The 26,169-nt window shown below is 40.6% G+C and overlaps 2 protein-coding genes across 3 annotated transcripts in view; both read right to left on the bottom strand.

Moving 5' to 3' along the window:
* Positions 1–9,698, bottom strand: part of TBC1D4 (TBC1 domain family member 4) — a 107,182-nt gene extending 97,484 nt beyond the window's left edge. For both annotated transcript variants that reach the window (XM_084288813.1, XM_084288812.1), the window contains exon 1: positions 9,074–9,698. In XM_084288813.1, coding sequence (XP_084144939.1) covers positions 9,074–9,544 — 471 coding nt within the window. In that variant the 5' untranslated portion in view covers positions 9,545–9,698. The remainder of the gene's footprint in view (positions 1–9,073) is intronic.
* An 8,880-nt stretch (positions 9,699–18,578) lies between these two features.
* Positions 18,579–25,476, bottom strand: COMMD6 (COMM domain containing 6). Its single transcript, XM_084290029.1, has 7 exons — positions 25,368–25,476; positions 25,049–25,107; positions 24,408–24,473; positions 24,171–24,247; positions 23,127–23,295; positions 22,317–22,469; positions 18,579–21,298 (listed from the first exon to the last, which is right to left on the bottom strand). Exons 1-7 carry the CDS (start codon positions 25,414–25,416, stop codon positions 21,248–21,250), a joined length of 624 nt encoding a protein of 207 aa, XP_084146155.1. The 5' UTR covers positions 25,417–25,476; the 3' UTR covers positions 18,579–21,247.
* Positions 25,477–26,169: the final 693 nt, after the last annotated feature.

Genomic DNA, 26,169 nt, shown 5'->3' on the forward strand with positions numbered 1-26,169 from the left:
GTATTTTCTACAGAAGGCACACTCTTAAAAATATTTCTCTATTCAAAGCAAAGTCTCGTACACAAGCCTAAACAAAACATTAGAAAAAAAAAAGCTGTATTCTCCACAAATAGCTACCAGATCCTATAGGATTTACACACTAGAGCAACACATTAGCATCTTAAATTACCTTTCTTGCTGGATTCAGTTTTTTTGTTGTTTGTTAGTTTTCCTAAGGACTACTACAATGGCTTGTGTGGGAATCTGTGTCTGAAACAGCTGATATTGCCACAAAAGTACCCTGACGGTGGCTGCCATTTGGTATTTATTTCCACTGCCAAGCATGGAAGCAACTTGAATACACAATACTGTCTCCTTCTAATCTGCATAACAGCAAGAGTGAATTTCTATGCCTCAGACTATCAAATCCATAATTTTGCATGCTGTGACAGAGCTGGGGCAGGCAGGAATCACCGAGCTTTTTGTGTCCACTGCAGCCCGCCCATGCACATCAATGTGAAGGTCACACACCAGCTTTCAGTACAGAGCACAGCCAGAATTGGTGAGCTTTTTTGTTTCTACACTTCCAGCTGGGTGCTCCTAAAGAGCGCAACTTGTTCCTCTCTGGCAAACAAGGCTCTGTTAAATACGTGCTACCCTACTTCCATTTTTATTTGGAAGTTCTACCACAATTTGATCTCCAGTTTCAAGCCAAAGCAAGAAACAAACCATGAGAAGGCATATAAAAATGTTTCAAGTTATAGCATGGCATGTCCTAGACTTTCACTGCTCTCTTTCTGAATAGTTACCCTAGTTTAGAAATACTCAAGAACCCACAGACCACTGGCTACTCCCAAAGTTCCTGGGACATTGCTTTTTTTTTTAAACAAACAAACAAACAAAAAGCCAAAAAGAACACAACAGGAAACCCACATTGGTGTCACAGAGTACATGAAATATATTTAACATCAGCATCCAAAAAAATTAAATATTTATTGGTCTTGCTAGGAAAAACAAAACTGAACAGTCTGGAAGGCAGTCATTGCTATGCCCCAGAGGATAATATTCCTACTTCCCACAACATGTTTTTAGATGCATCGCAGATCTCTAAACAGCACTGTGCAGATCTACACGTTCTTGCCAAGACGTGTAATGAAATAAAACATAACCCTAGCCATTATAACTGAGCAAGCTGCTTGTTAAGGTTTATCAATGTGCAAAAATGAACCGCGTGACCAAAAACCACTTTAATTAAAGTAAGCTACAATGGGAGGGGGAAAACCACAGTGACAGGGATGGTGGAGTAGGGAAAATGCTGCACTTGCATGGGGTTGGTTTTATCTCATCATCTAGTGGCTTCTGCAAGTCTTTTCGTACACCGTTTGAACTCTAAACAAGGATCTTCTGTCATATTTGCATTTTAAATTAATCCTTCAGCAAATGCCACGTGCCCAGTACAGTACAACCCTGCTCACCTTCAGTTGTTCCAGAAAACAAGAAAAACTTCACCACATTACCCTTACAAATTTCCAGAAGAAAGAATGTTTCAAGTTCTAAGTACAAAGAGAGAGAATGATAAAAAAGGGAAATTACAGATTCTGTGAGAAAGCAATCGGATTTGAACAAAGATGAAGATAACTCACTATTACAAGTAACTAATAAAGTCAGGAAATGTGGTTTAGTAGATACAGTTCCTTCAAAGCACTAGCAGAATTTTCTAAATTTAATTAAAGAAAAAATTTTTCTTTTTGCAGTTAATCAACTGAAATATTTTGCCTCTCTTATTCGAACTGAAGAGAACTGTAATGTATCTAGGTAATGGTTATTAATTTGTGACAACTTTCAGAAGGTGAAAAATAAAATTTAAGGCATGTTTTACACGTATTTACTCTATACCATCTACCCTGTCTTAACAGCCTTCATGGCAGAATGGCTTTTAAAGCATGTCTCAGGTTTTTGTTCAGCTGACTTAAGGAACTAAAAACCAAGTAGAAGAACGTGAAGAACCATATTTAAGTTCTTCAGCTGAAGGCATACAACACTGCATTTCAGGAGGGTGAAACAACACCCAGGGGCCCTGCTGCTGACATGGTTCTCCTTTTTCTGCCCAGAGAGAACCTGCTCAGAGAACAGGGGAAGTCTCAGCAGCACCAACCACTCCAGAGGAGAACCAACTAATTAACTTCTGATTGGGAGCCCTAATTCCCTGCAGCAAGGAGAGGCAGGACCGACTCCTTGGTTTCTTGTAAGGAGGATGGCTTTAGGGAGCCTTCACGTCAAACAGCAGGCCATAAAACGTTATTGCAAGCAGCGTCGCAGATGTTGAGAAGTAGAAAGGAATGAACATAGCTTCAAATGTGTAGATTTTGTGCTGGTAAAGGAAAATTGTGTTCAAAATGCAAAAAAGAGAAAAAAAAAAAAGAGAATAATATACTGCAGTTTGGGTTTCAGTGAGCCCCTTGGGGGTGTTTGCATGTGCTTTTGTTTGCTTGGTGCATTTCTTTGTTTATTTATTTTGTGTGTGGTGATTTTTTTTCAATGTTGTTTTCCCTGTAGTGTCTAAATATACTACTAGATCTAATCCCCTATGATACAAACAAGTTTGCTTCTGACAAATGCTGAGAGGAAGATTGAGTTACCAGACTACTCTCAGATCTGCAGAACAATCACATATGTCTATTTACCCAACTCGCTGATCCACCAGTTGTCACCTAGTTAAAACACCTGGAAAGGGGAATAAAACACTTGAAAAGGGGAAAAATATTCATGAATGAACACACTGATACATAAAGATGATGTGTGTTCTCTGCCGAAAGTGATCACAAAACAGGTAACATACTTTTTGCAACCTTGGTGCAGCCCCCTCCACGTTTCATGATTTCAGCACCCCTCTAACATTTCCAATGTTCTCTATCGTCTTTTTACACTTTGAAGATACCTTCAGAGCAGGTGCGTTTGTTTCCGACATCACCATACAGTATCTTGCATTTGTGATGCTACGATTTATTTGTAAATCCATGCTATTCCATATGGTCTTCATACACCTATTTGTGTCAGAAGAAACAAGGTGATAGACGTGGTATTACAGTCTATAAAGAACAGAAAAGCACAGATTCTGTTTAAGAATTGAGTCCCTTCACTTTGCTGCCTTAATTGTGCTGTCCAGCTGCCCTCAATCACTGTCTTATTTCTGACCTCTACAAGACTACCAGTAGGTCTGGCCTTTTTATTCAGTGATCTCCCTGTAGTCTCTAAAGCTGCTTCAGAGCACTGCAGCAGGTGAAGGTAGATGGTACCATAATTCACTTATGGGACAAATGACAAAAGTCATTACACTGAAATAAACTCTTCTCTTTTTTCTTGTCTCTGAACTAGAAAGAGTACATGAAACCACAGAGAAAACAACACCAGGTGGCAGAGGACAGCTGGCGCCATGAGAGGACCATGCCAACACTGCTATAAGTTCTGCATGACCCACAGCCCAGACAGCAACCCCCACAATTCGCCTCTGAAATTCATCACAGCGTTCACCTCGTTACCTCAGAAAAACACAGGATGGTCAAAGAGATCCAGGCAAATTGGGAAAACGCATGGAAAAGATGCAAAGAAGGGTGATTCTATACCATCTTTTAGGAAATAGGAGGTATGGGAAGAAGTCAGTTATGTTACCATTCTGCAATGACTGTTTAGAACTCTAACCTTTTTTTAGCATTCACTTTTATAAACACTAACTTTGGTCTGAGATTTTCACCACCCCTAGAAATCAGGCTCTCTCTATTGCCAACATATACATAAGCTAGCCAAACTTTCTGGAAGTTAGTTTTCTATTTAATTATTTTTGAAAGGACCAGCCTCTACATTTGAGAAACAGAACAGAAAAACTTAGAAACATCCTCAGAAAAGCAGGCTTGATTTGGTGTGCCAAGATGCATACAAGCTCCTTTCATTAAATCAAATAGCCTTATTTTCTAGTCACTGTGTTACCTACAGCCATTATCACTGAGGTTATATTATTTCATATATTTGCCATCCTATATTTTATTTTACCCTTTGGAAAATGAAATCCTTAGTAACATCCCTTCTATTCCTGAATAATGGGTTGGGTTTCAGGAATTGCAAAAGGAAAAATGCGAGAATTAAACATATGTATACAGCAGATAAGAGAGCACTCAAAACTATTCCCTCTTTCCTAAACATTAATCAGAGATAAAAGGCTACATAGCAACACTTAGAAACAGCTAACAATTTTATTTTTTTTTACTATTCCTTAAATTTGGACTTGGCAGGAAATCATCATGGACAATTTTTTCTTTTCAAAACTGGAATCTAAAGATAGCTGTAAAAGCCTAAAATGAAAACCACACCCAAAAAAAAAAAAAAAAAAAAAAAAAAAAGTGCTGAATCTGTCATTAAGAAAAACAAAACAAAAATGAAACCTCAAGCTCTCAACATTCAGTTCCATTTCCCAAACCTTAGGTCAGACATTATTTAAATGAAAATCCAAGACTTCATTTGAGTCTCTGTAGCCCATACAGGCTGGAGATAATGAGGCTGCTAGCAGAACAATTCTGCGTTCATTGCAAGCCTTTAGCATTCACTTTGTTTTGAGTCATTGCTTTTCAATTTCTCATTCGATGAGTGAAATTCTGACCCACACAATCTTAGAGAAAATTCTCCTTTGTTCTCTCCAAGACTTATTTTCTTGATAAAACTGGGAAAACAGATCTTTTTCATGGAAAAGAATTACTTCTTTCCTCTGCTGTCAAAGCGTGCTCAGGTCTACCTAACAACCAAGCCATGCATCTCTCATTTCCCTCAAAACCCAGAGCCCATCTTTTTCCATCATGTTGTTTTTTCCTATTTAAAACACAGCTTACCCAATGACTCAACCTGTGCAACAGTTCTCATATGGATTGAAACAATGCTGTGCATACGTATGTAATATGCCAAGAATTTGCATGGATTCAGCCCATGCTCCTATGTTACATAGAAAACAAAGCACAAAATCTGAATGCGAAGTTCACTATCTGACTTCCTTCTTCAAATGTTTCCAACTTACATTCGCTAATAAGAAGCCTTACAGAGTGTGATCTTATCATAACATAAAAGTTTCCTTCAAATAGCTAAAACTGGAGATTTTGTACTGATGCCTTGTTTTCCAGAACAAGCTGTCCTATGGCCTTGCTTTACTGAAATGTATTATCTAACAGACAATTAATACTCACTTGCGATAGACAAACAATTTTGACTTTTAGCCTTTGCAGTGATTACAGAGCAAGGATTTGAGTTACAAAGAGATTGCCTCCAGCTCTCATCTCTAGCCCTCTACACCTCTCTAGTTCTTACCACAGCTTCATCTGGTCAGCAAAATGCTCCAGTATTGGCCTGAGACAGCCTAGTACCACTAACTTGCAGTTGCAGCTATGTTTGAGATGCACAAAAGCTAAACCATACTGAGGTCTGTGCATTGGAGCAGTTTTCTTCTCAGGGCCAGCTTGGATTAGTTTTGAAGCCATAACAATACTTAAATGACAGCTAATAAGGTTTCTACATACAAAATACATCAAGTAAGTTTTTTGCTTAACTGGAGGAGGTTATGATTATGTAACTATCTTCACTAATAAGAAGCAATTACAGTATAATTAGATTTAAGATTCCAGTTCAGGTTAAAAAAAACAAATCTCATAAGACAGACTTACTCACTTACTAAGAAGAAAGCATACAGTCTACATAAGCACAAATAAAAATAATTAAAAAAAAAAAAAAAGAGTAAAAACAGATCAGACCATATCCTTTTTGCCAGAAAACAAGTAACTCCAGGCAGTCGTCAAACCATATTGATCTGTTTCAATCAAAATCTGTTTTACAGAATAAATTCAGTATTTCACAGTAAAAAATCATTGAGACTGAGGTTGCAAACACTACTCAGAAGGGCTTTTCTTGGTGGCTGGGAGGACGGTATGCCTGCTATATTTAGAAACTAACTTTTGGTTTACTAAAAGAAAATCTGTTCCTGTGGTTGTGAAGAAAATCTGCCAAATGTAAAATGAGACAATGCTGTCATCTGATGTGTACAGACAGACTCTGTGCATCCTACATAATTCTCAAATGACAGCAGTGCAAAACTAACACATCTCTGGCTGCTATTGAGAAGCTACTAGCCAGCACTAAACCAGACAACTACCCTCATCCAGTTCAGCTGGCTCCTGCCACTTTAAAAAGTTATTAGAAGCAGTCAATACTGCAATAGTTCTGAATGAAAAAAGTCAAAAATTTTCATTCCCACCCTGACTAGACAGAGAATTCCAGGAGTTTTCTCTCCCTTTTGTAACTGAAGAGCAAAAGAAAGAGACACCCCCCTGAGAAAAGCATCTTTGCATCCACCCCCATACTGACAGCTGAGCTCTGAGTTTGACGCTGTGCCAAGGTACTACTCCAAGACAGCAACCGATCCACTGACTCCTCCTTTTCAGCTTTGCCTACAATTTGCAGGTTTTCAAATAAAATGTTCGGATGTACCACCTCACTCAGATGTTTTTCTTCAGTCATGGCAAATAACACTAAAAGATGTTATCTCCCTGCCTTACGTTGCCAGGGCATATATATTGTGTTGGCTTTTTATTGGTCATGTGCTATAGAAATTTGCATAAAGTATTGCTTTCTTTTGCAAACAACATCTAACTTTGCTGTAATGGTGAACTCACGTGCATCCTAGACACTGTGCAATATTTCCAGTGGACTAAGCAATGGGCTTGAAGCCAAATTTTTCCTTCAGCTACTCTGTATCCTGAATTACAGCACTAGCACTAATATCCTGGTAGTTGTATGTTACCATCTGACTTTTGTAATTTTCATCCACCATTGAAAATTATGGCCAGCTGTCTTCTAAGTCAAAAACTACAAGACAGCTCCTGCAGCCTTCCTTCATTCCTGAGTGACCTTGACATGCTGCTGAACTTCATACCACCAACAACGGTAATAACATCACAGCCACCACGGCTTTGTGGTCAACTTAAGCTGGCCTAAAGTTAGTTCAAGCTCTGAAGAGGTCATCCCACCCTTCCTTTTCTTAGCTACTCCTTCCTACCTTGTGCCTCCAGCCTACCTATGTTGATATATACAGTGTTGCATTGCAAAGCAAACCAGGGAAGTGGTTTGGGACCAACCCGGCAGAAGTAGGTGAAAAGCAAGTTTAACTCCAGCCAATTCCCTGATCCCATTTGTCATGCGGCAGCACAAAAAACAGTTGTGGTGACATGAGGACAAAGCCAAGAGGAAGGTACGAGAGGCTGAGGCTTGAAGAGGGCAGGATTGTGTCTCATGGCAGCAGTGCCAACTTACGTTGGCTGGAAGGAACTATGGCCCAACAGCAAAAATGAGGTCGTCTTAAAATAACAGCTGTGAAAAATACTTTCTAAACTAATATGCACCATGAAGCTCACATAACCAAGATGAATCAGATGCATGCACTTAAAGATCCTGAAAGTGTGCAAGAACGGCATCTGTTTTATAACAAACAAGAGTATCAAAAGAAGATTTTCAGAGCTAGCGACTCGCAGCCTGGTCTCATCCGATCAAAACTAGGGTTAAGCATGGATCAAGAGACCGGCACAGACTTAGCTAACCAAGCCTCTCCAGTTGGTAAAGTAACTTAGGAGGGAAAAAAATGTGGAAATTTCTTTCCTTTTTGATACCTGAGAAAAAATAAATTGCCCGTTAATCAGATAGTCATGAATCATATAGCTGGCTGTGTATCTACTACCTTTGTTGCAGCTCTTTGGAAGCCTGTGCCAAGTAACCCTCCTGTAATGGCCTTTTATTAATGATAAAAAGGTTAAAAAAAAATCTTGCCAGATAAAATTTAGACTATACTGTCAGAATAAGATAGGAATTTATAAAAGGGAATTTGTTCATACTAATAACTTCCTTCCAAGGGAAGACTTTACCTGTAGTATAAATCTAAGTCTATGCACATAAAGACATTCTCCTCCATGAGGAATGAAGGAAAGACATATGGATGTATAATCAGTTTAATCAGAAACAGCATCCCAAATGTAAATGTGAACGTGAGAAATACCAAATGCAAGAGGGATATGCACCCCGTATCTCATAGCATGAGGTTGCCTTACAAAGCCATGGCATCAGACCAGAGCTACCCAAGAAATAACATTCGTCTCAACACCTTCTGCCAACAGCAGGAGCCTTCAGTCCATATGGCCAGACTCATAAAAGGACATCGTGGCTGCACCCTCGCCAGACGCCATCCCCTCAGTTTCACGCTCTTGCTGCGTGCTCTCCTGACCCTGAATTCCCTTTTCCTTGGCAGGGCACAACAGTGGCAGCAGCTGCCAACAAGTTAAACGCAGTTACCTCTGTTCGGGATACCTCTCATCCCATCTTTGATGATGGCTCAAGCCGCAGCTAAGTATGTAATCTAAACCCCTCCAACGTAACAATCTCTGGCAGCACATTTGCTCAAATCAAAATTAATAAAGGAAAAACTTTCAGTAAGATGAGTGGTTTTGGTAAATTCCAGTATTTCCAGCTACATGCGTTTTTTCTCTATACGTGCCTCTGAAAAACTGGGAGAAGGTGTCTTGACTTATTCACCCAAGGTATTCTCAACCAAAGGCCCTTTTCTTGCCGCCACCACGCTAAACCAGCAACCAAACCCAATTGTCAAACCGCACTCCAAACAGGGAGGAGACAGGAGCCTGCCACTCCACATTTGACGCGCGAGCCAAAGCCTGTTGAGGAGTCAGAAAAACACGGTCTTGCCGTTCAGTTTTTTGTTGTTTTTCCCCCCATCTGGCACTTCATCAACAATGCCTCCACCCAAACCTAGGGCTGTTTGGAGCACCAGGGAGCGTGCCTGGGCACAGCTGGGCGTCCTGCCCACTGGTCCCAGGTGACGGCTGCTGCGCGGCGGTTGACAGCACGACCACTGCCACCATCCCCACCACCACCATGACCAATACCACCACGACCACCACTACCATCCCCAAAAACACCACGACCAACATCACCACTACCATCCCCAACGACACCACGACCAAGACCACGACCACCTCCAACCCCAGCCGCCCCCACTCGCCTGATTGGGGTCGGTGGCTCGGAAGACGTGGCAGGCCATGGGGGAGTCGGGGTTGTCGGGCTGCGCCTTGATCAGGTAGGCGAAGTAGGTGAGGTCGTGGCTGTTGTGGACGAAGCGGGCGATGTGCTGCGCCTTGTGCTCGAAGATGAAGACGGCGGGCGCGGGGCTGCCGGGGCGCCCGGGACCGGGGCTGGGGGGTCCGGCGGGGACGCAGCGCAGCGTGGGGGACCCCAGCAGCAGCAGCACCTCTCGGGCCGGCACTCCGCTGCCCAGGGAGCCGCCGGGCTCCTGCCGCTGCCCGCGGCGCCGGATCTCGGCCATCAGCCAGGGCAGCATGGGCAGCGTGGTGCGGCGGTCCAGGCACGACCAGCCCACGTACCACAGCCTGAAGCGCTTCTCCGCCGCCGGCTGCGGCTCGGCCGAGGGCTGCAGGGGGTGGGAGAGAGGCTGGACCCCCGGGGGGTTCTCCATGGCCGCGGCCGGTGGGCTCCGGGTGCGGCCGCCAGGGCCTGAGAGCTCAGCGCGGGGCCAGAGCTAAGCGCGCATCCCGGCACGGCTCGGCACGGCTCGGCACGGCTCAGGTCAGCCCGCGAGGACTGGGGGGATCTCCGCCGTCCTGTCCTTCCCCTCCGCTCCTCCTTCTCCTCCTCCTCCGCCCACCGCCCCGGGGAGGAGCGAGGGAGCTACGCCCCGAGCGGGAGGGGACGAGGATGAGGAGGTCCGCAAAGGGAGGAAGGTCACCCGGGGGAGGGGGGTGTGTGAAGGAGGTGCGGAGGCTGCCGGGGTTTTTCCAACTTCAATTTCGTCTTAGTTCTTTTTTTTTTTTTTTTTTTTTTTAATCCCATTCTATTCTTGTTTTCATTTTATTTTACTCCCGTTTCCTCTCCGGCGGCTCCCCCAGGCCAGGGGCTTTTCCCTCCCGCGGGACTTCGTCTGGTGCCCCCCGGCCCAGCCTTGCTACCGGGCCACCCTCAAGTCACACTTTAAATTAAAACTGTTTTCTAAATATCTTTTTCTAGGTTTCTTTTTCCTGCTCTGAGCTTCTAGGTTGTTTTTTGTTTTTTTTTTTTTTTTTTCCCTCGCTATCGCGATAACATCTGACAGTGTAAAATCTGCCACCTACTGTAAGTGGGAGTAACTGGTCTCCGAGAAAGAAGCTTTTCTAATCATACAGCATCCGTATCCATCTTGTAATTATCAAATGCAGTGACTGCCCTTGTGTTCACGTTGGTAGGAACAGCAGCGATAACTCCCCGTAACGCAGCGTTATGGCGAACCTTTTAGCCCTACTGCTCTCTAGAAAAGTCAGTAGCTTGGGCTGAAGAGCTACACCATCTCTTCTTGGAGACCCCACGCTACATAATTTGGGTAGAGAGTTTGTGTAACAGCCAGCCACATCACTCACAACAAACAGAACTGATGCCAAAACTGTTGTGCTAGTGGTGTTTTATTCAATAGTGTGACAAGCAACTGTGCTCATCTCCTGCACAAAGATCTTCGCTCTTCTATTTTTTTGCTAGTTTCTCTGGTTGAATGCATTTTGGCTTATGGATAATCTGCTGCAGTTTTCAGCTTTAACACCGGGACTTGGAAAGACCTCAGACATTGCCCTTCCCATCGCCGTACTAATCACAGAATCACAGAATTTCTAGGTTGGAAGAGACCTCCAAGATCATCGAGTCCAACCTCTGACTTAACACTAACCGGTCCTCCACTAAACCATATCACTAAGCTCTACATCTAAACGTCTTTTAAAGACCTCCAGGGATGGTGACTCCACCACTTCCCTGGGCAGCCTGTTCCAATGCCTCACAACCCTTTCGGTAAAGAAGTTCTTCCTAATATCCAACCTAAACCTCCCCCGGCACAACTTTAGCCCATTCCCCCTCGTTCTGTCACCAGGCACGTGGGAGAACAGGCCAACCCCCACCTCACTACAGTCTCCTTTAAGATACCTGTAGAGAGCAATAAGGTCACCCCTGAGCCTCCTCTTCTCCAGGCTGAACAAGCCCAGCTCCCTCAGCCGCTCCTCGTAGGACTTGTTCTCCAGGCCCCTTACCAGCTTCGTCGCCCTTCTCTGGACTCACTTGAGCACCTCCATGTCCTTCTTGTGGCGAGGGACCCAAAACTGAACACAGTACTCAAGGTGCGGCGTCTCCAGAGCCGAGTACAGGGGGACAATCACTTCCCTAGCCCTGCTGGCCACACTGTTCCTGATACAAGCCAGGATGCTGTTGGCCTTCTTGGCCAGCTGAGCACACTGCTGGCTCATATTCAGCCGACTATCAACCAGCTGCAGACCAGTTCCACAACTCCGGCCTTGAGGGATGGGTTTGGCAGCCACCAAGACCCTCTAATAGGGCACCTGAATAAGACCCATTAACCCGCTCGGTTAATGCCATGACAAGCTGCTCATGTTCTGCCAGCTTAGGTCTGTGAGCTGCCTCAAGCCTGAGTGACAGCGCTCACAGAGGTACCGCTGTTGGCACCGAGGAAGCAAAAATAGATGCCCAGAGGTGAAGAGGGCAGGAAGACTACTCTCTCCTTTGGGGAACGCTAGCTTACGTGAGTCATCTGGAGCGTGAAGCTGCAACTTAGTCACTTGAGCTCAAAGACAAATTTAAACCTCCAGGGAAGTGAACTGCACACTGGATTTGCACTATAGCAGCAGAGAAATTCCCCCCTTATACACACATACAGTTGCAACGATTTTACATGTTTTTACTTTGGATTTTATATTTTATAAAAGACTGCATTATTTTATATGACTTCTATTTTGTGAAGTAGAACTGTGAGGAACAAAATGCGGGAAATGAATCTGAAATTGTTAAATTATCACTATTATGGCAGTTATGGAAAGCTCCTGGTATTCTCCTTCACTTGGATAGTATGATGAGAAATGGTTATTTTGATCTGCCTAATTTATTTTTTATTATCAAACCTTTCATACAAATTCCTTTAAGACTAAATTGATCTATATAAACCCTATGACTAATATTTTAACTGCCTTCAAAATAAACTTCTCAGATGTTATTCCAAACAGTTTTCATACTTTCTTCTTGCTTTAGATTTTTATACGTCTCCCTGAATCAGTTCTTCATAGTAATCCCTTTAGCTGTCCATTATCTTTATCCATTTACTTCATCATTTCTTTCTTATCCTTTAATCTGGCCACCTCTTTTTATCCCCATCATCTTCTTAATAGTATTTCTTTATTTACATAACTGCTTCTTGAAGTTATTTCCTTTTTCTCATTTCAGTTGTAAGACTTCATGCACCTTGAAATTAAGCTTCCTAATTAATCTTACATTGAACATAGTGTTCCTTTATCTGTGCCCGAGGCTTTTCACTTTTTATGCTCATCTAATTTCTGCCCTAGTGTTGTTGTTGAAAATTATAACAAAAATTTGAAAAGCATGAGGTTGAAAAGCATCATCCTCCAGCTCTTTGAACAACATTGTTAGAAATTAGTCTAAACTACATAATCTCTATAGCTCTGTCAATGAGAATCAGAAACTATGGGACTCTGAAGAATGCAACTCTCCATAGTCTTTATCTGCAGAGCTTTGAAAATGTGTTTATTCTTGATTAAAGAGCAGCTTCTCTCCATGTCATCCCAAATGGAAAAAAGCATAAATGCAGTATCCATGCAGAGATGCGACATATAAAGCCCCTGATGAGATGCCATAAATTTTTTCCTTTTTTTTTTTTTTTTTTTTAATTATTAGCCAAACTTAATGAACTGTAGAATTCAAGGTAAAAATTTTGTTGGCAGATCCAAAGTAAATTAAGTACTATGCTCAGTATTTACCGACTGTTTATTTGATCAGTCTGACCAAGTAGCCAATTGGAGTTTTTGAGTTGTAGACTACCTGCCACTGAATTCTGTTGATTAAATAGAAATTAGATGCACAGTCTCACAAAATAATGTATATTACCAAACATGGATACAGTTAACTAAATTTAAGTGCCTCTGAACATTTTGGAATTGATATGCTTGCCAGTAGAGTACTACAAATAAAGATTTGAGTTTTTTTTGTTGTTGTTGTTGTTTTTTTTTTTTTTTTTTTTTTTAAAAAAAAGGAGGAAGGTATTACAAAATGGGAGAATACCAATGAAATCAGTAAAATAAAAATATTTTTATCCTACCCTACTTTGGAAACTTGAATTTTAGACATTTTAGATAAACATATTTTCCCTCTGTTCATTAAAGCAAGTATGTTTTGTTCATTAAGACAGTACCTTGATAATGTGAACTGTTTCTGTATGTGACGCCACCAAAGCAGCCATTTCATTTATCCTATCTGGAACATCACTTCGTCTTTAGCTTTAAAGGATTTAAACCTGGAAAAGTGGTAAGCAACCACAGTTTTCAGTAATTTCTTTGGGAGTGGAAGGACCTCAGCATCTCACATGATCAGACTGTTAACTGCCATCATTATCTATCCCCTTAAGCTTTCAGCAACCATTTTAATTGCAGAAAAATATTAAGTTATTAGAGGAGCTGTAGACTTTATTTTACAATCCTGTAATTTATGCATAACTTCAGCCACCTTGGATTAGAACACTTCAGTAATATGTCCTATTGGTTCTTATTCTATTGCTTCTCTAAGAATGCTGGCAATTAGCTCTCTGGCATTTCAGGGTCCATGACTGTATTTGCATTACTTTTAACTAATCAAATTTAATTTGACTGCCACTAAGATCTAAGATAATGACATTTAGATTTTAAAAAACATTTTGTTCATTTAAATCACCCAGTCTTATTTGAAGACACTAATGAAATTACTTTGGAAATAAAATTCTAGTGTTAGAAAGTTCAGAAGTCTGGGCATAATACCAAGGCTTTAGACTTGAGCTGCTAGAGGAAACCCTGGTGCCTCCTCTATTCAGTGTGTAAAATTTGACTAGAGATAATGAAAATTATATATTTTGTAGGATATAAAGATATTGTTATAGTTTAAAATGGATTGCCAAAGGCTGAGTAAGACAGTCGTGTAGAGACAAGCCAACAGCAGGAGGCACATTATAGTTTGTTCACAATAAAAAGGATGTGAGAGGCTGTTTTTTTTATTTTTTTTTTTCTTGCTCAATAATACTAATCTTTTTTGATCGTAATGACAGATTATAATTTGTTCTGCCAATAGGAACCACTCCAAAATAGATTTAGGGGAACTGGAATGAGCAAAGTTCATAAGAGAATAATCCCTAGCTGAAGGTTTCATAAACATCTCTAGAACGTTAAGCGACCTACCACGTTTATGTCTGTGTTCAGCGTATCAATACACCATTTAACATTGCACTGATTGAAAGAGAGAATGTATTATTGTATTTGCCCTCTTCAAAGCAGTGTTTCATTGAGAAACCAATTCTTATTTTGGTCTTTTTTTCCATTTAATAGTTATTCCAAGACAGTTATCTTGCTGACGGAGCAGACTTGGAATCTGGTGTGGAGGAACATGACTTTTTGTTTAAAAAGGAGTTTTTGCAATGTTTCAAGTATAACATGCTTATTACAGTGAGGTTTCTCTGCACTTTGCAGAGTTTCTGTATGTAAATCAGACCAAGTACATTCTAGTTATTCCTCTGACTTCCCACTAATCTCATGTCCTGTGTACTTACATGTAACGCAGCAGCTTTCCAAGTGGAACCACTAACGGTTGTTCACTTCCACCACACGCTTTTTTTTTTTTTTTTTTTTTTTTTTAAAGGTTCACATTCCTCTCAAGAAAACAGTATCAGATCAGCTTTCTAAAATCCCTGTTGCTGAGCTAATTTGGTGGCTGTTAACAGTTCAGGCCAGTCGCAAAGCTAGTTATTGCAGAAGACAGAACAACTTCTGAAACAAGGACTTCCATATTCCCACTTATTTCTGCTTTTACATAAAGGATATATTTACTTCTCTACTATTCCCTGACCACTGCAGCAATATACATAGAGGAAAAAATGAGGAACTACAGCAGCTGCTGGTGGAGCTGACTTCTCTCCCACAGTGTGCCCACTAACTCTACTTCTTTTTGTAATTTGGAAGGGATCCTGGTTACCTTCAGCTCTCCAAAGATGGAAAGACAGGATTTCTTGTCCTTTTTGTGTCAAAGCTAAAAGAAACTCCTTGACAGTATTCCACAAATATATTACAGTGAAGGACACACTACAGGCTAGGAAGGCCAACAGATCTGTAGTAGAGAGTACAGAAACAATAAAGAATAGAGATGCTTTGGAAGGCAAGGGTACTTCAGTTTCAAAGGTCACAAATTTTATTTGTTCAAGAGGAAAATGCAAATACACTTAAGACTTCAACACTGTACTGCTATTTGTGCACTGTACTTCCTTACTGCAACTTCACAATTCAGCTGTTTGTCTGGTGAGAGAATGTACCATGAACCACAGGGCATGTGTAGTCCTGACAATACCAAGAGTAGTGCCAGTGTAGCTGACAAAAGGAAAAAAAAAAAAAAAAGAAAAATGAACAACAGATGTGAGCCCCTTAATCTTTTTTCATCTTCCTTGACTCTCACAAAGGTAAATTGTTATCTGTCGTCTTGACTCTGTTGACTGCTGAGCATCTCTATTCTTTCAACATTCCCAACTGTGAGAAGCAGGGCTGTGCTGCACACCACTGATTCATGTGACACGTTTCCACCCCTCATTTTAAATGTAAACTTCATCACCCCTCCTCAAGCTCCACGTGTGGCTGCGGCGTTCAGTACTTCCCAGTTCAGAAGCATCATGGGGTAGGAAGCCTGTCTTGCTTTGATTTGGCCTAGTTCTTAAATGATTTTTTTTAATAGGAAAAACTCCTGTAACCTGCCTAAGACACAGAAGTAATGAAATTCTGGCCCATTTAATGGTAAACGGAAACAGTTCTCACACCTTCAGCACTACCAAGAATATCAGAACATTGAATTAGCTCTGAATCTGAAAGACAAAGGGGAATTAAGCAACGGGGTCACTTAGACTGGCTGAGGAGTAGAGTGAGAATAATCAATATGGCATAAAGACACAAGCGCAGGCTGCACAACCAAATATCAAAGAACATTAATGGTGGTTAAAATGCATGAAAATCCAGGACAGGGAAATGCCAGTGCTTATTCTATGAACAAGATATTGAACTAGAAAAATCTAAGATATATGTATGTAGGGAAAACCTGTGATCGACCCTAGTAGAAAGATAACATGATACTATTTAAAGAGCAAGTCATAATGCAGAAGTGACAATATATTTAAAAATTACTGTTTTAAGCTACTGCAAATATACAGTGTATGGTATATAATGTTATACTTAAGAAGCTGAATTTTGTGGCACTGGAAATCTTTACATTAATCTTTTTAATAATTAACAAAAAATTTACACTATTTTTCTACAATTTTTAAATGTAGCATAGAAGTTACAAAATAAACATATACAGTGCAGCTACAGGCTACACCCAGCAGAAAACCGGGACTTGCTATCCCATTATCAGATGACTTGCTATCCCATTATCAGATATGTTCTCAGAGGATTACTGTGAAGCAAGACTGCATGTAGCAGTGCCACCTGGTGACCAATGCTATGCCACATTCCTCTTAAAAACAATTGCACAGACATTACATCTCGTACTAGATTTTTCCTTTTTTTTTTTTTTTTTTTACCATGTGTTAAAGTTTACTGTTTCAAAGATAAGTGTGTAAAGTATAGAATTGAAACTGAATACTCTAATTTATATGTATAAGGATACTTTGTAATGTAAACACTAAGTATTTGGAAGCTATGGCACCTTACACCTAGCCAGCAGAAACAACTCTCACTTCTAAGCCAGGCCATAGTCATAGGAGAAAAAAAATATCTCAGAGAAGAGAAAACCTAGAATCACTAAAATCAGCCATCTGAGAAAATCAACCACTTCACCTTCGTTACGTTCCCAATAACAAAGTCACAAATAATTAAGAAGCATATCCCAGTGCAGCACTGGGTCTGGCTGGGATGGAGTACACTAACTCAGTTCAAAGGGCAGGTGACTTCTTCACTTTCCCCCAGGAAAGACTTGAAAACAAAGTCTTTGAGAGCAGCCAGGATTGGGCACACCAAGTGCCAAGCTTCATCCCTCTAGTAAACTGCTTCCTATGGGCAACTCTAGTGCCAAGAGAAAAACTGGAAGAAAGTGCATTATCAGTGCTATGTGGTAGAACCAGATGTAAACATGCAGCCCGAAGTGCATGGTGACAAGCAAATTCAGTGGTTTATGAGGTGACCGAGCCTCCTACAGGCATCAGGAAGGGAGTACTGTGGCAGCACACCATGCACACTAAACCCGTCTCTAGGCATTTACTGTATCATGTGCTGACATGCACAAACCCAGCTTCCTAAACTAAGTGCATGGCCATTGAGCTAGCAGCTCCACCTAGAGTCATATATCTGTGAAGTGACTGCCACTACGAAAAGAAAAAAAAACACAGGGCAAATCAACCACAGGGCACTGGATAGAGGCTGTTGAATACTAAGTCCCTCAACCTGCTGCAAAACTTCTTAAAAAGCAGGGTGTTTTTCTCTGCAGGTAGATTAAATGACTCAGGTGCCTTTTTGTGTTATTCTGGTACCTACAAAGGCTAAGCAGAATAACCCTGCATGCCTCTGCAAAGGACTGGAAACTGTCCTGGAACAGTATATGAGAGGAATAAAACAAATATGGAGGAGAGCAAGCAGGAAGCAGCACCGTTCTTCTTCTCCACCAAACTGCATTCCCTACTTTCATTTTTAGTGGCTCAAAGCTGACGTAACTTCAGGTGTTCAACCCAAGTGAAAAAGCTTGGAAATAGGAAAGTTTTTTAAACAAGGAAGGGGACAGGCTCACAGTGAACAAAAAGTTACACACTTCTAAGAAGGCAGGACAACTCTGTGGAAGCAAGAACAAAGTAACAGGGACACGATTTTTTTCCTTTGGCCATGACCAGGCCAAAACATGCAGCTAAATATATATACCTCATTAGTGCACAGGAGTCATTTATGTATCCTTTGTGAGCCTTTTTACCGAATACCATTCTGCAAGGGAACTGGTGTGTTTGAAAGTAATTAAAAAAAGCCATGCAATGAAGACATACAGATGTTGCCAGGGGATTCCTTCATTATTCATTCCCTTGGCCTTGTTCACTGTGTAATACCCTTTCTTCCCTCTTCCTTTCTCTTGAACTGTTGTAGGAAAATGTTGAAGAGAAATGGTATATTTGTGTCCTAAATAAGCTTAAGAAAACTACTTAATGAATTTTTGTAAGAAATTGCATGTGATTTCATGTCCTCTTTTCCAGACTCGATATAGCGTTCTCTAGCTATAATCAATATAAGTATTCTTAGCAGCCTGCAGTTATCCCTCAGTTCTTTGCTACCCCATCTCAGAGAACTGCATTTGTCTGAACCTCATCCTAATCTAGTGAGGAAAGAAGTTTAGGCATAGTCTAATTCTGAATTTTTCCCATTATTTACAAGAGACTTTCACGCAGTAGGCTTAAAACAAAACACAGACCATCTTCGTCTTTTGTTATCTGTATGTTTAATGACTGATTGTAAACTTACAAAAATACCATGTGATACAAATTTGTATCAATCAGCAAGTACAATTAACACACAAGGAACTCCCAGTTCTCTTGGAAAAGATCTGGATCCTGCCCATATTGAACAGCTCAACAGCTTGTTTAAACATGTTAATAGTGCTATCCTGAAAACTTTTTTTTTCCAGAAAGTATGTAGTTCCTCCATTATACAGTATATGACTTCCTTGTGATAGTGATTAGACAAGCCTCACAGCTTGTGTACGCAGCCAACTTTTAATCACATCTCCTAGATGTCCATAAACACCTCTGAGAATTCTCAGAGGGTTGTGCTGCACACATACCTAGGGAACTTCCAGCCAGCATTATGATCTGCTGGAGTTCAGTGACACTTCAGAAAACATTCCTTAATATTTCTAGAACATTTAACTTGACAAAATGTAACAGTTACACTTCTGAAGCTGCTAACTTTTTCCTCATGGCAATGGACCAAAAAAATACAATAACAAAACATTTTCTCATTACCATCCAGGGTTTTCCGATTTTCTGTTTTTAGAACTTAAGACATGATTAACTGAATCTTTTTTCCATCCAGTTCCAACGAAGGCACAAGTATTTCCAGCTATATGAAGAATTTAAGTGCATCAAACAAACTGAAGCATTTGTAATGCTTTACAAAACAAGAAGTATTCTTTTTTTCTGGAATTCTTACAATGATCAAAAACAGTTCACTAGACCAAAGCATGACAGTGTTTTCCAGTTGTGTTTTACACTCCAACTTCTGCACATCAAAAAAGTAGTAAAAACATCAGCTGCTCACTTTTCCACAGAGAGGGTTTTTTGTACCATGTTCAGCCCCAAGCCCCTGCAGACAGAGAAGGGAAAAGGCAAATGGGAAATGTTTTCTTGAGACCATTTTGGCACAATCCATTGAGAGGGGCCCAGGAAACAGCATTCTGCTCTCCCCAGCCTTGAAGGAAACACCTCTGACTACAGCAGCACAGAGGAAGTATTGTCCAGACCAATGGCCAAGACTTTTACTGTCTTAATATAAAGATGACAGTGTTTCACTTAATTGGGTCCTAAGAAACTCCAAGAACTGTTTTTATGTACTATGCATAATGCTATTAAAGAGATATCCCTTCTATATTTGAAGGAGTGCAGTATGCTTTGAGCACAATGCATTGCAGTCTATTTCTCAGGAGATAAAGGCAGACAAAACTTGCATCAATGACTTCCAGACAGCTTCTAAAAAAAGTTAATACAAATTTTTATGTGGATCAGAAAGGTACGCATTTTCACTTCAGGTAGCATGAAATCACTTGAGGATCTGCCCCAACAGAACTGGTTCTTGGTCTCTACCATCCTGAAGTTAAAACAAATTTCGGCCTGCTTATTACTAGTTTTCTCTCTTCAGACTTTCTGCTCTACTACATCACCAGCAGATCCTGAAATGCAACAGTAGTGTTCTTATTCCACCCCATTTGTACTTTTGGTTTTTAGTAAAACTCAAAAACTGAAATGGAAGAGTGAGCATGCTAGCACACTGGATTTGACCCCTTTGAAAATGTTCCCATTCTCCTTCAGAATCCAAGTCAAAATTTGACTGGTTAGGATGCTGTAAGAGCAAGAGAACAACACAGTCCAGAAGACTCCTGCTGCACAATACAGCAAGCACAGAAATCTTGCCGACTTTTAGTACACTAATTTTTCTGATCTTCTTGGCTAAGACACCAGCCTGAGCTTTCAAGTTTCCTCTCGATCTTTTTTAGTTCAGAGCACGGAGTGAGACAAACACATCAATATTCCAATTTAATTAGAAGGCAAACTGCTAATCAAAACATCAGAGTGCCACAGATTAGAGTTGGATTAAATACAAAGGCAAAAATATATAAAAATGCTTTGAATTAAGTTAACTTTTCTTTTTATATTTAAACCTAGCCTCCAGACTTCATTTCAGATGAAAAAGTTGAGATCTCCAGAGAAGTTTTAATGCATTAAATCAGTTTTCAGAAGTCTAGGTGGTGAGAAGTATTTAAAAATAACCAAGCCGTTAAGACAAATACATGATCCCGTTAAAAGAAGACTGGAACCCTGGTCTGCAAATACCTGCAACTAACTACATGACATTGCTACTTTTAAGGAATATGTACACTTGTTATGTTGTAATTTTATATACTCTATAGGTTAATGATCTCATTGTTTCCAAGCACATCTTAACTTTACAGACAAAACTGTTATCATGGTATTCACACTCCTTTCAGTATCTCCTTAGTCAAATTAAGATTTTCATGTCTTTTTGCACTCCAGAGCTAAATGTCTTCTTTCTTAAACGTACTTTCTTATTCTTGGATAGTAGAAAGTCTATAGACACTTCTCTGTACACATCCTGATTTTCTTTTTTTTTAGGATGATTAAGAAAGCTGACCAGTTTTACAAATCCTGTAGAGTTGACTTCAAGTATTCAAAAGTGAAGAAATCTTCAGAGCAATGCAAGGATGATGCTGACAAAAACATATGATGCTGCTGATACCTGCTGAAAGGACAAGAATGCATACCTTGCTGAACAATGGCACTTGTTCCTTTTGCAGAACAGAAAGCTTACTTGATACAAGTCTGTCAGAGACTTTAGTGCAAATAAAAGAGTTCTGTTCAAACTGTTTCAAGAACAGCTGCCATTTCCTTGAACTGTCTGAAGAAGTTCTGAAAAGGAAGAGTTAAGATAAATTTCAGTTGCACAAAGAAAAGCTTGACCTGTTGTTCAAACTAGGACAATAGACAAAAATCACTTAATCCATTGTTTGCCTCTTTCATCCTGTTAGAATTTGCATGTTGAACTGGAAATTTCTGCATTTCTCTTTGGGGGTTGGTTGGAATTCAGGCACATTCACTATTAAATCTACACAGTTGGTGACTTATTTGCATGGCTTTGCTTATTAATAGGAAAGGATGCCATGGGGAAAGAAAACACACCAAGTAGCTGTCACACCACAAAAGAAAACAAGGTATCTCATGCAAACACTTGTAATCCCAACTGAAATAACCCATACTTCTCACATACAGCATCCCTTATGTTAGTTAAAAGCAGAATTATAAATAGGTTTCAACCAGATGGAATACAAGATTTCAGAACACTCAAGGATTCAGCATATCCTCCTCTTATTCCTTCCCACCCAACTCCCAGAATTTTTTTCACCTGTAAGCCTGAAAAATATTCTGCATGATGCATTGGCTCTCTAAACAGGAAATGACAGCAGAAATGCCATATTTATTAAAATTAAACCAAGTTAGTCAAGCTCATAGATGAAGGCACAACAATTAAGAGCCAACTGTGATGAGGGAGATTGACCTCCATTCTTTATCATTAGCAAAGGCAAGGCATCACTCAAGTTTTAGATTGAGGCTAGTGAGCTGTTTCATAGATATACAATATTCCCAGTTTCTAATAAAGCAGAGGGATATAATTTTTTTAAAAGTCTTCCAGAGTTGTCTTTTCAGCTATGAAAAGTTGTGACAGTAATTGCTGCTAAATTAACGTTTTATGGTAAGTGTTGTAGAACTAAATGTAAAACTAAGTATTATTTCCAGTCTTAATTAATGTTTCATTTTTCAATTATACTAGCGTGATGCTTATTTACATGTATACAAAGTACACATTTGCTTCTTCACAACAATGCCACTGTTGTTCTGTAAGAGACTCAAACGACACAGGATTACAGACCTTGAACTGTGGGATTGTCATTTCAAATGTTTTGTCCGTTATTTGTCCTGAAGGGTCTGCCACTTTTAGTGTCACTGTAACATAAGGATACTTCAGGGACCTGCAGGTGTCAGAGCTCATTGCAACTCCAAGCTTCCATTTCATATCTACAAACTGTGGAGAAGAAAATTGTTAGAAACAGTATTAAAGGAAGAGATCTAGCCTATCATTGCTATTCTGTGGGACAGATGTTTTTACAGATAATACAGGACATTTAGAGCCCATATCTATATGATAAACACACATGTCAAATATTCTGAAAACAGTCTTCTGTCATTTCTATTCAGACCAGAATGGGACTGAAAAGTACCCAGTAACTTACTTCACTTAATCTGTTTTGCTCATTCAAGTGTTGTTAATATTCAAGAAGTTCCAGTAATCACAGGATTTCTAGGTTGGAAGAGACCTCAAGATCATCAAGTTCAACCTCTGACCTAACACTAACAGTCCCCACTAAACCATTTCCCTAAGCTCTAATAGGAGCTTAAATCACGGAGTTCAACTGGCTTGTTTATCATCCATGGTTTTATGTTCTTTTTAACAACTTCTAGATCAAATGAATATGAAAAACAGACAGTACACAAAAAAGTAGCAATAATAGGCTTTAGATGACCTTTGTTGTACATATTCTGACTAGACTTTCAGCAACACATACCCAGGAAACCTTTGGGCAGCCAAGATACCATCATGTCCTTTACACTACAATGCACACAACGAAGCGCTGACATTTCTGAAAATTGTTAGTTCAATTGTGTTTTGTTAGTTAGTTACCTGCCCCACTGTGGCCATGTTTCCTACGTCTTCTGACACGCTGACAGATTTGCTCTGCTCATTCCATACATGACGAATAACTTGCACTGCATGTTTAGGCAGTGTGCTGCCTGCACTGCCCAAAGTAGTGACGAGGTCCTCTGTAGAGAGGTTGTTTCTGGCTGCTGTGCTGTAGGGATATCCAAAGAACACCACATCAGTTTCATCCTCCAAGATTTTAATAAAGTTTCTCACTTCACTCCAAATAAGCAATTTTTTTCAGCATTATGTTTATATGCACTCTAATATAAATTGAGACACCGTGTTTGGTTTTATATTTTAAATGCAGAATATTTTACTTCTCTGGTAAGATGACTTCTGTATCCACTTTTAATGTGTCTTAATATGCAGACACTAAGCTTTGCTGGAATTACACAACATGCAAGATAAACACAAAAATAACCACAGCCTCGGAGTGCTGTTGAAAGTGAAGAAAAGAGCACAATTGAGTCACAGATGTATGCATAGTGCAGTTAAGACTGTTAAACAGTATTATTATTTTAGAAATGAGGCAGCTTAATTACATTTAGGAGAGGGAATTTAAGTACCACCAAGGGGCATGTAAGGACCTCTAAGCAGTGTTGTAATTCGCAATTACAGGAGTCAAACAATGCATAAAGCCCCAACTGAAAAGGCAGCAAATCCAGAGGAAGACCAAGTGCCACTCAATTCTCCCCATGGAAATAGGTCAAAAAAGCAAGTGGAAAACCACCCCAGGTTTGTTCATGCAGAACCCCTCCATCTAATCCCAGGGGCATCAATAAAACAGAAAGAGGGATAGCTGACAGCTTTCAAACTGTGATTAGCTTTCTCTTTTATTTTGCCAGTAATTCCAAAGCTTGCAGACAGCTTCTAAGACAAACAATTTTACCTCTATTTTTTCACTACTAAAACTGAGTCCATGTATGTAGTTACTGCACCCTTTTTTAATCTTAAGAACACAAACTAAACCCTTTTCCCAGATCAGTTCATATCATACCCATATTTGTGTTATTTTGTGCTTACCTAAACAGAAAGGAAACAGCATTAGTTATTTTTGCCAGCTCACCCACACTGATCTCAATCCCAGATGTCTGCAGCCTCTAAAACAAGATGATCAAATTGTTACATGTAATAACAACTTATATGTGAACAAAAGACTCTACACAAACACATACATAAATAAATTGATTTGTGGAATGTATCCTTGTACAACATACACAGCAATTATATTGGCTTCTAAGTGTTAATATCCAAACTTACCCGACACAGTTCAACCGTATTTACGCCTGGGATCTTATGGTTGAGATGTTGAATTATTTGCTCACACTGAGAAGAAAATAAATTTGAAAACATTTCAAATATGCATTTTAATATACAAGACACAGCAAGTTTCAATACTTGGAGATTACAACAACAGTGAAAGCTGGTTAATGCAAAAATGGACAATAGGATGAGGATGGAAAGGAAGAAAAGAGTCATGCAGGTGGCTGATACTGAAATTATATCAAACCAAGAAGAGCAAATAAGCTCAAAGGTTTTAGGTACTACCTCATTTACTGTTCTTTAATTTATCATTTAGTTCAATAGCCATCCTGCTCAAGTACAGAGCTTTTGATAAGCAGAAGCTGAATGTCTCCTAGACTAGTTAGATTTACATCTGATTAAGATGAGAGAGAAAAACATATCCTTAAAAGTCTTCTGTGATAAAAGCAAATTTTAAGCAATCTCAACCTCTCTTAGCAGGACAGGTTTACTTCATGAATCGCGCAAATCTATGCTACATATACATAACCTTTGCTTTGCAACACACATAAAAAGAAGCAGAAGAGCTTAAACTAAAATGCTTCCAAGAATCTAGGCATGCCAGAAGCTCCCTGTATCCCCCTCGTTGCTCTACTTACTAGTTCTGCAAAGAAGTCTTGAGGTATTAAGCTAATCTTATCTGCCGCACCGCCAAAATCTGCAAGACACAAGCAGCTGGGATCAGAAGCAAACCCTTCAGGCATTGTTATTACAAATCTTCCCTCTCCCTGCAGATGTCACGGGTCATCACGGGTTTATTTACCCGGCAGGGCTGCTGGGCTCCCAGCATTGGGCTCCCACTGCCGGCGGCAGTCTCGGCCGCCCCGGGCAGGCTCCGCCTGGCCCCGAGGAGCCTGGAAGGCGCCCCCCATCCCCCGTCCCACCCCCCAAGCCCCCCTTAGCCCCGCGTCCCCTCACCGAGCGCCTCCACGGCCCGCGCCAGCAGCACGGCGGGGCCGGCAGCCATGGTGCCGCGCTGCCGACGAGGCCCCAATTCCGCCACACGCCGCGCGCCCGCCTGACAGGCTGCGGGAAGGAAGGGGTGGGGCTATTCAGCGGCCCGGCTCTTATTGGCTGGCGGGCAGCGCGCATGCGCCGTAGGAGGGGCTGAGGCGGGGCGGGGCCTGGCCTTGAACACCTCCAGGGGTGGGGCATCCACAGCTCCTGTGGGCAGCCCGTGCCAGTGCCTCACCACCCTCAAACTAAAGGATTTATTCCTAGTATCTAATCCAAACCTACCCTCTTTTAGTTCAAAGCCATTCTCCCTTGCCCTATCACTACACCCCCTGCCTGAGAGTCCCTCCCCAGCTTTCCTGTAGGCCCCCTTTAGGGACTGGGAAGTCACTCTGCAATAAAATTTCCATACTGAATGCAGTGAGTTTGAGGTGTAGCTGAAACACTGAAATGACACTGATCTTTTACCAGTCTCGTGTTTTGAAAACAACAACAAAAATATTCTTAGACTTTTCTAGCAACCAGTTTTACTTCTGGCTTCCCTCTATGTTCTAATGCAACAGCTTTAGTACAACTATAGTAAGACTGTGACCAAGCAGTGAAATGCAGCCAGTCACATAGTAGTGCTGGCTAGTTTTAAATTATCTGTTGGATTTTTTTATTTTATTTTATTTTTTTTAGTAAAATGCAATTAAAGAATTTTGAATACGTTTCAGGCAAAGTGAAATTTTTGTGGAACGTGGTATGTGTGTTTATGAACTTTATA

This window comes from Netta rufina (genome assembly GCF_964035555.1).
Source record: "Netta rufina genome assembly, chromosome: 1".
In the NCBI taxonomy this organism is placed as follows: domain Eukaryota; kingdom Metazoa; phylum Chordata; class Aves; order Anseriformes; family Anatidae; genus Netta; species Netta rufina.